The 15,455-nt window shown below is 35.3% G+C and overlaps 1 protein-coding gene across 5 annotated transcripts in view; it reads right to left on the bottom strand.

Moving 5' to 3' along the window:
* FAM184A (family with sequence similarity 184 member A) overlaps nt 1-15,455 on the bottom strand; it is a 74,030-nt gene that overhangs the window by 3,086 nt on the left and 55,489 nt on the right. The window contains exons 10-17 of one of the 5 annotated variants that reach the window (XM_059842213.1): nt 12,727-12,939; nt 11,542-11,695; nt 11,007-11,134; nt 8,667-8,851; nt 8,034-8,180; nt 5,026-5,143; nt 4,213-4,317; nt 399-601 (exon numbers count right to left, since the gene is read on the bottom strand). In XM_059842213.1, coding sequence (XP_059698196.1) covers nt 399-601; nt 4,213-4,317; nt 5,026-5,143; nt 8,034-8,180; nt 8,667-8,851; nt 11,007-11,134; nt 11,542-11,695; nt 12,727-12,939 — 1,253 coding nt within the window. The remainder of the gene's footprint in view (nt 1-398; nt 602-4,212; nt 4,318-5,025; nt 5,144-8,033; nt 8,181-8,666; nt 8,852-11,006; nt 11,135-11,541; nt 11,696-12,726; nt 12,940-15,455) is intronic. The other 4 variants (XM_059842217.1, XM_059842214.1, XM_059842215.1 and 1 more) reach the window with 4 other exon arrangements.

Genomic DNA, 15,455 nt, shown 5'->3' with positions numbered 1-15,455 from the left:
AATTTTCTTACATAAAAATTGTTATCATATATTACTAAGTAAAGAAACCTTCGTGCTAGCATCAATTCCTAAATGAAAACCAGTAAATAACACAAACATATAAAACAATTGTTCATATATGTAAACAATTGGAAGCACATGAATTCTGTTAAGGTATTTATATAGGTTTTCAAAGTTCAAGGCTTAGGAAAAAGTGAGAGACTACTTCACATTTCAACAAGATCTACAATAAAAAGGAATACTATAAAGAGGTTATAATTATAATGTAAAAATTAAAAACGCTGTAAGAGTACTTGTACCTCTGAAAGGCTGATAGAGCAAGTGGGACTCAGCTCAAAAGGAATGCAAAATTTTCCAAAGTTAAGCAAAAAAAAAAAGATTGGTGAGGCAGTGCTCACCTCAAAAACGTCTTGGGCTCTTTGGGTGGCATTGGCTGTGGTAGTGGTTTGCTGCTGCTGAACTCAATATCGTGGATGGGTGAGTTAGGAATGGGGTCCAGGCGGTTTGGATGTCCATTGCCCACCACTCCGCTAGATTCCAGAGCACTTAGATTGGGGACACTCACAAACCTGTTTGTGGATTTATCGTTCTTCTTCTTTTGCTGCATTAAAAATAACAAACGTAAGGAAGGCTTCTTGCATCAGGACAGATGAGGACATTGGCTAATTTAGAAGTTTTATTGATGATTGGCTTGGAGGTTTTTTTGAAGGAGAGGAATTGGGACAGATTGGGCTCTTTTTCCAATTGTAGTGTTCTGTTTACTTTGACCTGAACACCACAAATTTTCACAGAAAAATTGAACTTCTAATCAAAATGACAAAGTTATTATGATTTAGTGTAATAATCAATGACTATATCGCATGAGTATATGATCTTTCAATATAACATTTGGGTTATATTGAAACATTGGTTCTGCTTAAATGCATTGGTTCTATTTAAACATTGGAGATTGACAATCTTGTGGAAAATTTCCTTTCAGTCTGTTAAACCTTTCTTATTTACTTAAATCTTTTCTTCATATCTGTGAAACAGCTCTGCTATCAAATGCAATTACAGCAAATTTAAATGATAAAAAATGGGTCTTTCCAACACATTTCACTCCATCACTGCAGCACATTTTGGTAACTGGACCATAAAATCTAGAAAAGCACCTACACTTCTTTCACAGCAATTACACCCTCTCAGTCAGCAAAGCATTATAGCAATACAGCTAAAGATAAAAATATTACTGTACAGAAGTCCAGTTTCTTGCTCAAAGGAAAGGCCTGGCTTTGATGCTAATACAGCTGCCACTTCTAGACACCAGATGGCACAACTGAACATGTTTTTTTTCAATACTCTCAGTACTTCTCTTGACAGTATTTCAAGGGACTCAAAATCTTTAGGAAATCTATTTTTATTTCACTATTTTACATTCCAGAGCACATCACACAAGGGAGTCAGTGATCCTCTCTATTTTATAGATATTTTAATGCAGAAGGATGTTTCAAATAATTTTATCACTTTTCTTTTAAATGGCTGTCTGACAGGACATGGTATTTTCTGACTTCTATCACATTTTTCATGTCCACAATAAAATACTAAAATTCGAAGTGCCTTATTTCCAAAAAGAGGAGTTTTTGACATACCCAGAGCAATAAAAAACTTTCTTGCTCAAAAATACAATGAATTATGTATTATTTAAATATGTAATAAATAATTTCTTTCAATTACTTATATGCAACCCTAAAAAAGCAGCTAGGAGAAAAACCCCTTAAGGGCTTACCAACTACATATATGTGAACTAAATAAAGTGAAAGACAAGTGGAATCTCATGTTGTTTCAATATAATATTTTTCAGCAGAATTCCACCTGAAACAGGAGAGCTGTTCTGTTTGAGGGTGGACACAATTTCAGATGGAGACAGAGTTTGTTTGTTTGTTTGCACTTTCTTCTCAGGCTCTCTGCTAGCTTTGATTTCAGAGCCTGACCTCTCCAGTGTTGGCAGATGCAAATGATCCTAATTGCAGACACACACTTGTGGGTGTGTTTGTCAATACAGAATGAAAATACCCTGACAATTTAACAAAAAGCTATAGTAGAAAAAAGTGGCTTTTAAGCATCACAGTGAATGATCATCAGCTACAAAGGATTAAACTAAGATTGTCCCATACATGTCTGCTGTAGTAGCTGAAGAAACAACAAATAAGAAGAAATAGTTTGGTGAAAGTAACCAACTGTATGTAAAATACACTTGCAGGACAGTATCTGCTGTAATTAAAACTGTGTGTTAAACAAACTGTAGTTAAATGTGCTCTCCACAGGTGGCTCATTTCTGGAAAATGTATGTCATCCACATAAGTGCTTAGAAAAATACTATGATTTATATACTATTCCCTATGAAACAATCTATCCTTCTGAAGCAAATCTGGAGAGCAAATTGTGTATATTGGAATTGTTTCCATGAAATTCATGCAAAGTATTAAGAAACTTTAGATGTAAGAATGTAATACTATACTAAACATTGCAGAAATTAGAGAAGCTCTAACACATACTGCAATGCCTATAATTTTGCATTAACATGCAAAGCCTGTAGTAACTCATAACTTCTGTATTTTTTTCAAAAGAGAAAAGAGAATGAGATTTTCAGTTTGTTTGTAATTCATTCTCCAATAATACAGCATGTGCTTTGACAAAATAATGTAACATTGTCCACAACTCATGAAATGAAAGATCAGAATGTACCAGCATACAAGACACTTTGAAAGTCTTGTATGCCGGTACATTTTATCATTTTAAGTGATAGAAGCATATTATAAAAATATGTGAATTATCACTATAGAAATCTGATGCTGAAGTACTTTTTCCAAACACTTCAGATTTCACACAAAACATAACATAAATGGATGGTTCAAATAGACTTCCAACATTTTCAAATAACCAATGAAATTGTACCTGGAAGTCCTGGTATTGTCTCTAATGGGCCCAAACTAATTTCTTTTATGCAGTTAGCATAAAAATTAGGCATCCAGATAAGCTTGGGAGAGCTGCTGGGCTTGTGAAAATCATAGGACAATATTGATATTTTGCAGCAGAGTTTGTGCAGAAGTGATCTGATGTGGAAATGCAGTAAGGGTGGCTAAAAACCACAGCCTGATCTCAAATAATGGAGCCAAAATTCCTTTTAAATAACCTGAGCCTGAACCTTGATCACTGAGGCTCCTGAGCATCTGAGCCACTCAGGCTGTGCCCCTTGGGTTTCAGCCTCTGCTTCAGAACCTTCCCAACTTCTTCTGTCTCTCCAGCTTTCACTTCCCCTTCCACGCAAGTGAAATAACCTATGGGTGATCACAAGGAGGAAGGAAATGTCAGAGGACTCACTCCTGAAGTGGTGCTAAGGAGGTACCTTTTTACACCATCCATTTAGGTACTCTACCACAGTCTATTCACATTCCTCAAGAAGGAATGCTGCTGGCTTTCGAACTGGCAGGAAGGCTACTATGTCTGTGTGTACAGTAGCCTTCCCTGGCTGCTATTCAGCAGGATGGAGAGAACTGGCAAAGGTTGCTACTGAAGTGCTTTCACTTGCATAGGTGGTGACAATAACTGAGAAGGCTAGAGACTGACTTCAGTCTCCTGCAGCCTCTACTGTCCATACTGGTTTGCCATTCCACTTCTCCAATATTTCTTTATGTCTTTCCCCTTTCAGACTCATTCCATGCCCTTCTCATGCGCTTCCCCTTCCCCTTTTTACCCTTATTCCCTTACTTTTACTGTCCCTTCTCCCTGTCTTTCTAATGCTCTTCCACCCTGAGCACTTTCCAAAAAGTGCTAAGTGCCCTTGCACTTCCCATAATAACCAAGAAAAATTACAAAACTAAAACCAGTTAGGGGTGTCACTGCTCTCTGTTGCATGATACAGTTCTGCCCTCTATTGCCTGTCACTTTTCCATTTTAAATTTGCAGATTTGTGATAAGGACCTGTGTTTTATGTTACACATGTCATGTAAACCAGGGCAACGGCATCAGTGGATCTCTCAAGAACACAAAAGAAACAAACCTCCACAAAAATAAACAGACAAATGGAAAACTATGTTCCTTGTTTTGAAACTGTCTGTTAAGAGTGATTTATGTATAGATGCAGGCACACACACACAGACATACATCTTTTCTTTTTACTATATCTTTAGATTTCTTTTTCTTCACTTTAGCAATGAAGTCCATGGAACATACCTTCACCAATGGATTAATAACACCAACATTAGGGCTTGCATTAAACATTTTGTTGTAGTTAGTCTCCCTGTTTACTAGCTCCAGCTGATAGAACTTTTTGTCCTCCTAAAAAGAACAACAGATAGAAACTCCTTTTTATGCATTTTTAATCAGTTAGTGGCCAAATCTGACTGTAAAATGTTCTCAAATGAATTTATGATTACATTTTAAAATAAACTAATAATTCTAAAAATTGCATTTCATGTTTACATATTATTATATAGAATTATCTAAATAATTTCTATTTATGCAATTCTGTGGTCCTGAGAGTGAGCACAGCTTAATGGATTATGTACTGTAAAAGACTCAGTATAGTTAAATTCTGATATTTACTCAATTTTGATTTCCTCATTCCTTCTTGCTTCTTAATTGGGATCTAATCAGACTAACCCAAGCCAGGGTGTTGTGCCTGAATTTGGGAAGCTCAGTGGGTCAGGAATTTGGAAAGCTCAGTGGTCTTAGAAGCCTTACAAAAGAAACTACTTCTTATATGGCTTACATGGCTGCCTTGTCCCAGGATTGGAGGCAGGAGACATCTGATAAAGGACGTACTAAAATACTTCTTGTAATAATGTATTATGCTTGATTTTGGGAAACACTCTGTATCTAATTAGTTTTACCATTATGAGCCATTGAAACCAGAGGAATAATGCATCAAAGAATATGAGTAACATGCTAGCAGAATTGGTTCTTCAAAAACATTTCAAACACTTTGAATCAGATTAACTTTTGTATGCGTCAACATATTACACCAAGAGAGCATAGAAGTCTTACAATCAATTTCTTTATGAGTTGGTCCCGCTCTGCAATTAGGTCTTTCAGTTCTGAGATAAGCTGCAAGTCTTCTGGTCTTGATTCTCTGTTTTTATACTTTTCTTCCATTTCTTCTAAACTTTATAGAAAAGAAGAATATCCCCTTTAGCCTGATCCAGTGTTAAATGATGAGTGAATAGTCACATTTTTGATAAGTACAAAAGAGAGTTCAGGGAGTAAAAACAGAGGATGACTTTCTTACCACCTTGAAGGAAATTAATTTCTATGTTCTCCTTCCAGTTTAGATAGTTAAGAAACAAAAGAAACAAAAAAGCTCCAATAACCATAACTTTTACACTGGCAGCTAATAATTTAGGGAACATTCTAAAAACTTAACATCCTTCCTGTGTGTGCACTACTGCATTTTTGAAAAGAGCCACTTGTAAGTCAGGCTAAAAATAAGGCATTCAAAACCACAGCATCTTCCTCAGTTCATGTGGAACATACTGGAACAGAAGATACTCAAGAACACTGAAGAATTGGTAACTAACTCCTCTCCACAAAAGCTACTTAGTACCATTAGAGATGAAATGAGCTGCAAAACAAAAGGAATAACACTTGGATATTAGGATATCTAATGTAACAACTAATAAACATTTGAAAAAAAACTAAGAGGAAATTTGAAATGTCTGGTGGGAAAGCATTAAAGGAGAGAAGTGAAATAAGCCAACTGAGAGACAAATTTTACAAACAACTGCATATAACTGCAATAACTGCAAGTAACTGCAATAACAAAGAACAAGTTTTGAAGACATAACAATTTCAAGTTATTGTGTCTCCTTTAAACTAACAACATGCTCATGATGCTAAATATAGTTTCAAAGGAAAGTACTAAAATATGTCTCTCACGTATTCAGCTCTCATGCAGATTAGTGAACCAAGTATCAGAACAGATTCAGGAAATTTAACAAATTTAGTGAAAAAAAGAAAGGAAATTCCAATCAAACTCTGAGAAAAATCTTTGAATTAAATTGAATGTAAATCAGGTCAAGCCTAATTCCACAAGAATTAAACAAACTGTAGACACCTGGAAGCAGACCTAATTTTTCACTTCAGATAAATATTTTCTATTCAAAAGCAACTATGAGATTTTACCTTGATTTGCAGCTGAAAAATCAGTTAATATTAAATGATATAGACAGTTTAATAACCTTCAAATAACCTGTACATACTCTGAGGAGATTATATAATGTAATTACATAAAACAATATGAATGAGAACAACATGATTGTTTTTACTTGCAGAGAAGGCATTTGACTCAGCAGAACAGAAATAGCCTCAGCCGGCTTAATTTTTGTGCATACTTTTATGCTAGGCTAAGGTATTGTACATAGATCCCCAGAGTATAGTAGATAGTTACACACAGCTGTCATTTTATTTTCAGGTGTTTCAGAGAACTGGGATTTTTTTCTGTTTCAAATAGATAATTTGTAATTTTAAGACTTTAGTTGTAGAGCCTAATTGATGACACCCACTCTCAAGTATTTCAAGACACATTCTCCACTCCACAAACATTCATGAGTCCATGCTTTAGGTGAGGCTGAAGCTGGGAACAGTTACTTGAGAAACAGCTGCAAAAAACTCTGGGTTGATCAGGGTATGTGTGTCTGTTTCTGGGTTTTGTTCTGTGTTTTGGGGCTTTTTTTTTTGGTTTGGTTTTGGTTTTGCTTGTTTGGTTTGGTTTGGGTTTTTTAAAATTTGTTTGCCTTTCTACATAGTTTCCTCTTTGAACAGCTTCTTGCTTCAGTGTGAATAGAGAAATAACACACTGAAAGGCAGGTGAGGACACCCTGGATAATGCTTGCTAATTTTGGGCCAGTGGCTGCTTCCCCAAAGCTCTAAATTGAGCAAAAGCAAGGAGCAGAAAACCAGCTAAATTCAGAAAACTCCCTGCCACTGAGAAGCAAACAACTTAATGCAGAAAACATTTAGGGTAAACAGTTCCAAAACAGTTCTGGTGGCTGCTCATAGGCCTGTTTCTCATACAAGATAAATGCAGCAAACAGGAGGTAGTCTACACCTAATTTACTGAATGGCAAGGTACCACATTTATCAAGGCATAAGAGCATGCATGTGGACAATTAAAAGGGGGTGAAAACTAGAATTTTATAATCATTTTATTTGAAGACAATTTCTGAGGGCTCATTATCCAGAAAAAGCTAGATGCATTTTGGCTTTACTGACCATTTGTAACTGATACTTATTTAGAAAACCTTCCTATCAAAAACTTAGAACCAATTTCTTCTCTGTGCCATAGATCTTCCATGCTGCAAATACAAATCCCTTAGTGACAACTTCGTGGCAGGAAGCCCTCACTGTGCTATGAAACTTGAGCCAGAAACTGTGACCAAGGGAGTAACACCACAGAGACAGAGAATGAAGGATGTGAAGACAGGAAAACACTGGCTGGTGACACACTATTACATCACTTCTGCCACCATTAGGTGGTCTAATCCCTGGTGGCATTTTGATTCAGATAAACTCTTAAGCCTTCTGTTATTGTTATGCTCATTCAATCAATTTCATACACTAATTTTCCTTACGCTACCAAACCTGAAAATGTTTGCATCACTCATGCTACAATCTCACTTCTCAGTAGTCATAAATATTGTACTGTTTATAAACTTGTAGAGAAAATTCTTGTGTTCTTGAAACAGATGTATTAAAGTTTGAGAAAGAAACCACTTGAAATAATGTTTTCTCCAGTTTTCTAGGAACTGCACAGATTTAATCTTTCCTACGTGAAATTTTTTGGTCTCAAACCCTTAACAACTTACCTCACTACATTCCCCTAAAGATTATAAAGATTATATTGTGTTACCTGAAGAATGCAAGATTAGCCCTCCTACTTTATTGAGGTATTTGTACATCTGCACCTCTGTAGTATCTTCAGGACTTTATGGACACCAGAATAAACTATTCACTCAAACGCAGCTACATACAATTTTTTTTAATGCAACAAAACTTACGAAATTTGTAAAGCTGAATTAATTTCCTTGAGCAGCTCTTGGGTCTTATTAAAATCTGCCAGCATGCTTTGTTTCTCTCTGATGTGATCTGCTGTCAAGACATCCAGCTCTTTCTCATGTTTCTTGCTTAAATCTTGCTCATGCATCCTGTTTAATTTAGTTTTTGTTAAAAAAAGAGTTATTCTAAAATCAGACTTTTTGTTCATCATGATTTTCTGCCATGCTTCTAATGGCTCTTACATAATATCAGACAACACAGAAGGAGTTACTGATTCAAAGCCTACTACTTACTGTCCTCCAATCTTCTAGCTTATTTCATGGAAAATGCATCTCCTTTAATGCTTTTTAAAATAAATAAACATAATGAATTTGGAAAAAAAATACCACCAAAAACCAACACTTGAGGGAACTGCTACTAAAGTATGCCAAAATGTGTCACTGAAATGTCATTTAACTGCACAGCATAGTCACTAACTTTACCAGTAAAGGGCATAGCCTTGCTAAAGAAGACTAAAGGATATGAAACGTGACTCGAATAAGAGGATAAATCTAAAACTGCAAACAGTAATTTTTTTTAAGTAAAATGGTAAGTGAAACAATACAGGCTTGAATTTAGAGTGGAAAAATTCATACCTGATCTGTTGGTTGGATTCACTGTGTATTCTAAGAATTTCTTTCCCCTTAAACTCTAATTCCTTCGTCAATGCACTTATATTTTCATGAAGATGCAAGATCTCTTTGTCGAGTTCAGCTATATGATGGTCTCGGTGTCTCAGTTCATCTTGTAGATCTGATATTCGGCACAAAAATTCTTTTTCCTATGATATAAGTAAAAGCAGCAAAAAATATTTTAGATAGTCTCATTTCTTAGAGGTGGTGCCTACAATACTTGCTTTTGGAAGAAAACATCTGAGAAGAATTTTCCATCCAACAGACAATTTTTTTCAGTTTTTGATGCTGACACAAATTATTATCAAAGCAAAGGGCCTTTTTATTGTGTTCAAAGAAAAGAAAAAATCAAAGTACAAAGAAAGAAGAAATCAAAGTTATGTAATAAATGATTTCCACTTGCAAGAAGAGTTAAAACCCATGATTATAGCCTGTTAAAACTGGGGTAGCTCATCACATTTTCCTTTTGCCCACACATACAAGAAAAAAAACCAGGTATCACTAAGATCCAGGGCCTGGACATTTCACTTTCTCTGCTTCATCAGCATACAATCCATAGAAACATTTTTCTCCCTTACAGCCCCATTCAAAGGGAGAAAATTGCTCAAGATGTATGCCCTGCACAAACAAAAACTGATTCTGAAGTCTCCTATCTTAAAAATATATACATAGGTCATAAATATCTTACAGCAGAATATGTGTTTAATAATTTAGTTATATTGATATTGTGTCCAATAAATCAAGAAAAGTTTTTTTTTTTTTTTTTTTTTTTTTTTTTTGCATAAGAAATTTCAATGAAGTTAATATCTGGGAAACCCAGCTGGAGCCCATTCCAATGGCTGTGATAATGTGCCTCCTTTCAGAAATGTCTGTAATGAAAATAACTTTTTCAGAGTTTTCTATTTCCATCTATTCCAGTTTCACAGTATTTAATAACCATATAGAGAAAATCAGCAGATAATCCAAAGCAGTTTTATATATAATTGTGTTTTGTGTCTTCATGCCTTGAGGAAATACAAATATGTCCTAGTACACCAACTTCATAGGGCATCTTTAAGAGCAAACAATTAAATATAAATACTTATCTCCCGATATAAAGACTATGCTAAAGTAGTAAGAAAAAGAGAGGAAAAGAGAGGAAAAGTTTGCATCTACATATATAAATATTTCAAAAAGTAGCAAATATAATCATCCTGATCAGACCACTCTCTACGTCATTCAACTGTGATCCTATGAACTGAAGAGCATTGTAACACAGGAAACCTCAGTAACTGTTTTGCCCTCAGTACAACCAAAGCTCATGTTTAGCAGATCACAGAGGCAAAAAGTACACCCTGTTTGGTTGGATCAAACACCAGTTCTTGTAATTTAAACTTTTTTTCTGACATCTCATTTAGATGTCAGACTCTGGGCTTAAACAACACACGACTGAAACTACATCCCCCTAAATCCTCCATGACAGCACCTTGGTTTTGCCTCTGGTGCCCACACTGTTAAACAGCAAGGAATAGCTAAAAAGGGCTCATCTTCGACTGTCTCTGTTTTTGTGTAAAGGCTATGTCTAACAAGCCCTGTTTCCTCTGTTAATATATTTCTAAACTGACTCCTCCTCCTTGGTGCTGGAGTATCAGTAAATAAATCTTGAAAAGCCTATTATATAGGCAAATAAAGAGGTAATTTTCCAGTCCTCTTATTTCTAGGAGGCTGGCCTTCAATAGAGCTTAAACTTTGAATTTTTAACTACTAACAGAAAAATTGACTGTGTATAAAATGAAAAATGAAATATAAAAGGTGAATTAATCAGTTTGCTACTGAAAGCAAAGGTAGTTCATACTGGCTTTTGGGGCTTGGTTTTGGTGGGGATTTTTAATGTATTTTTTTGGGTACTTTTTTCCTTCAGTTTGAAGTAACCCTTTGATTAAAAGCAACCACTTCTTTTGCCACATCTCTTAGGCTTCAAAGAGAAACAGCTTTTTTCTTCTTGCTGGCAGCTGAGGATGAATACAATTTACAATTTACTTGCCTGCCATGGCAAGCCAAGGTGCTTCCAGATGGCTGTGCCATTCTGAGAGGAAACTACCTGGGTATGGGAGCCTTTTCTAGGCTTTGAATGTGGTTTGTAGAAGGCAGAATAAGCCAAGGAAGGAAGTTTAGGAAGCTGGTAGGAATGCATTAGCTGCTGGTGCTGGATGATTTTGAAGGACTACATGTTTGTTGTTTGTTCACGTTCTTCCCTTTCCAGGAAAGGGAAAAATGAATACTGACCATGCCATTTTACAGCCAGGTCCCAGGCATGCTTCCTACCTGTCGCCTGCCAAGCTCTATGCTTCTTTCAAGCTCCATTTTGGCAGCTACCAGTTCTTGTTGATGGTTGTGCCTCAGCTGGTCAATTGCTGCTGCATGTTGGTGGTTGAGCTCTGAGCGCAAGGAAGCTGGTTATCATGAACAAAGAGAGAAGTTTAATTTGGACATGTTTACATTAATTAACAGCAACAGTCCAGCTTCATCTAGTGTTGCTGCTGATCTAAAACACAGCTGACATCAGCTAAGTAACTGTCCTTTATTTTATTCCTGTTGCTTTCTGAAAACACCAGTTCTCCATCAGAAACTTTGGTTGCTTACTCCTTTCAAAATGCCTTAAAGGGTGAGGTGTTTCCAAAGTGAAGAATCTAGGCTTACCTATTAAAGCTTATAGTGATTTTAGGAGGAACACTTAGGTCGATACTGAATGACTCAGAGAGACACTACAGTGTTATAATATACACACACATGTGCATGTATATTTGCATGAGTAGAAATAATGGTTTTGGACCCATTGTCAAATTTGAAAATAGTATACCTAACATAGCTTTTCCTTCATCCTCCAGCTCAAATCGTAGAGTCTGAAGTTCCTGTTCCATCTCCAATTTAAAGCCTTCCATGGCTTGCTTATGTGTTTCTTTCAGTGCATGAAGCTCTTCTGAGTGCTTCTGTTGTAAACGCTCTTCTAATTCCTATGAAATCAAAATTGACAAAATTTGTTCTACATCAACTTAAAAGATTTATAAAACATTACACAATAAACAACTGGAAACAAAAATCAGGCATTGACATACTCTAGAAAAAAAAACACTCTAGTATTACTCATATTTTCTTATCCTCATAACATATTTTTTCTTTTCAGTGGTCGATGGTTACCAAGATTATCTGTGCACAAAACCCATTTGGCTCACAGCTGGAAAAGCCAAAAAAAAAAAAAATCAATCCATGGATATATCTACAAAAGCAAGCAATGTAATAAGGTGCAGTTTCGTAGATGGGTTTAGTACGCACACATTTGGGGACTTCTGCTCCCTAAGGACATCCATGTTTTCTCTCTATGAAATTGTATGAAGCATAATGTTCCTGGTACACATCTTCTGATCTTCAGGGCACATAGTATAAAAACTGATTGCAAAGGCACACTCTGAAGCTAAACTTAAAAAACCTTAAGATACACGCCCCCCACCCCCCACATGCCATGCACTAACAAAATTCCAATTTTAAAGCTTGTTTTGTCAAGGTTTTAAAAAAGTATCTTGAGTGGGGTATGAAAATTATCTTGCAAGTCAGAAAACACAGCTAACACAATTTTTAAAGTAAGGAAAATATAAAATACATTTCAAAGGAGTCTATTGACAGAAAATACAGGCAAACTTAACTGTAATGGAAAATTCCTACTCAAAATCAAAACAAGAATATAATATAATATTAAGGGTAACAATGTCAATCTATCATAAAGAAATGCATGTATTGACAATAATTTTACATATATGTACACACAGGTATATATGTGTACATAAAGCAAGACATGAAACAACGCCAGTATTAGAAAATATTTTCAGTATGTCTTGTTCAGATTTAACTGGAAAACAGTATTACTCAATACATCAGCTGAAAAGGAAATGTAGTAGTTATGCAGATTCCTTACTAATTCCAACCGTATACGCAAAATGCTGAAATGGCAATATTCTCTACAGAATTTGGAATAACCATATGAACGTGCCTTTTGTTCCTGCTCTTTTGTTTCTTCCATGTTTTGAAAGGCAAGGATATGGGCTTCCTGAAGTGACTTATGCCTTTGCTGATGCTCTTCTTCTAATTCCTGGATCTCCTGAGTCAGTCTCTGTCGCTCCTGACTGAACTGGGCTTGTAGCTGTTGCAAAGAGCTCTGTGACTGGGAAAGCTGCATCTCCAGATTCTGTTTCAGTAAGGAGATCTAATCCACAACAGAACAGCAAGTATTCATTAGTCATTAATACTAACATCAGCTGTAAGGACAACATTTAGAAGAAGAAAACATTTGAAATTTTAGAGCAAGAGTGTTAGCTAAAAGACAGACAAGCAATGTCATCCATCTACTGAATCTGTTGTTAATGTTATACGTACATAATCAGAAATATAATAATGAAATTTTAGTGGTTTTGTAAGGATTATCATATTGGTTAGTTCATACTGCAGCACTACTGTAAAACAATTTTTAATGGCCAAATAATCAAAAGATTATTTAGGTTTTATATAAAAGGTTATTATTTAGGTTTTATGATAAAAATGACACTATCAAGGTCTGAAATCAAACACTTGATTGTTAAACTATTCTTCAGGGGAACACTCATTCTGCAAGGATAAACTTGCACTTGGAATAGGGGAGGACAGCCTGTGACATCTACATTGGTTTTTATATCTTTTTGTATTCCATGGTCCTACCTTACTAGTGGTTTTCTCATTTAGAAACAGTACCACTCAACATCAAAAAAAAAAAGTAACACTTGATGAATTTCCATCACACACTTTTCTGTTAGTTCAGTAAGACTATGAGAGTGATTTTTATGCTTGTTTCCAAGACCTAAACAATCTGAGTCACAAACAACTCACTTTCTTAGAAATACCTGATTTTACAAACGATGCTTTTCATCCAACAAGTATTAGAGTACACTATATTCCTTTTTTAGTTCCATGTCCTTTTTATAATAATATTCTACTTTGCTCTCCACATCAGATAGAATCTTTTCAGACTGAAAGTACTAAACCTGTATTCCTTTTATAGCTATGAGATACCCTCCAGTTCTAGAAACAAGATTTAACCAAAAGAGAATTTTGCTACAGTGATTCAAAGGAAGGATAATAAAATTGCCAAGTGACAAAGAATTTGAAACAGTAAGGATACTTTTCAAGCCTCAGAGCATTGCATAATACGGAATTATAAATCAAAGTCTGATAGTGTCATTTGATTCAGCATACCTTAAAATCAATTATGTCAAATTCGTAACGACATTGCACATCAAGTTATTGAGTTAGAGAACATTAAATCCACCACTTAGCAAAAAATTAATTGCAGCATACCAAGTACAACTTCTAGCATGAACATTGCTGCCGAACACGCGGGTTAAGGTTTTTTTTTCAGAAGGACACGGCTTAAGCAGACTTGAAAGAATAAAAGCTACAGAAACAAAAATTAAAAGTAAAGCAAAAGAAACCAAAAATCAGACTAATTTAAATGAAATAAGCATAGCTTGTTGTATTTCACATTCACAAGGTCTTTGTGTCTGGGAATATACACTCTACCTTTAACATACATTGTATAAATAGTATTGAACTTCAGACACCTTTGAAAAAGATTAGCTTCTATTAAAGGAGTGTAGGGAAGGCCTACACAATGTTTTGCAAAACCTTTTACTAACTATATTAAATACAAATTTCATATAAAATTCCATAGTGTCAGACCAAAGTTTTATCTGATCTCTTTTTGCTTACAGAAAGGACCAAGCAGGATTACGGTAGGAAAAAAGGCCAAGCATAAATGTAGGGAGCTTGACTCTGTAGTCTACTGGGAACTAGCAATGTTTCTTCAACCAGAAGAGGTATTCTGGAGCAGATTTATAGAAGAAACAATATCTGAGTCATAAAAGCTTTTAGTATCCATAATATCCTCTATCAAGTTCCAGGCAGATATACCAATTTAACATGATGATCTTCAGTACTTGTAATGGAAAGGAGTGAAAAGAAGTTCCCTTTTCATTCACTGTATTCTACTCATGTTTCTATAGCTCTCCTTACAAACTCTGCCACACTGAACTGCTTTGGCTTAATGAGTTTCTCCTTGTATGAAAGTTATTTCATATCTGTGATCACATTTTTCCTTTTACCCCTTTTCTACTACTTCTTTTTTAAGATTAGGAGTCCAAAGCAGCACAAGTTATTGGACATGAGAGTAAACTCTGTTTTTATGTACTGATTTACATGGTTTTGCATGCTATATTCTCTGTTTCTCTCCTAGATTCCTAAAGTTTTATTTGCTTTTGAGACTCCTACGGAGAACTGTGGTGATGTATTCATAGAATTATATATCATAGTCCCCAAACCTATTTTCTAGTTGTAACAGACCAAGGTAAGGTTCATCATTTTACAGAAAAAGTTACAATTTTTCTTTCCTTGTGTATCATTTTACTTTTACACTGGCTTTAATCTGATATTCTATTGCCAAGTTCCTTGGCCTTTAACAGCTATTCTATTCTGAATAAGTTTTTATAAGCTGCAAAGCTTCCTACCTTATTTATCAACAATCTGTAAAAGAAAATACTTTTAGCACCAGTGTAACCCTACTGATAATCTACCTTCACTGTGGATTATTAAATTTATTTAATATCTATATATAATATATAGTATATTTTTTTGTCTTCACCCCTAGAAACTCACACCACTGAAGAGGTGAGTTTGCACCATGCACCTGCCAGC

Source organism: Haemorhous mexicanus, chromosome 3 (genome assembly GCF_027477595.1).
Source record: "Haemorhous mexicanus isolate bHaeMex1 chromosome 3, bHaeMex1.pri, whole genome shotgun sequence".
Lineage (NCBI taxonomy): Eukaryota > Metazoa > Chordata > Aves > Passeriformes > Fringillidae > Haemorhous > Haemorhous mexicanus.
The sequence above is the reverse complement of the archived record's forward strand: the minus strand, read 5'-3'. Positions and strand labels throughout refer to the sequence as shown.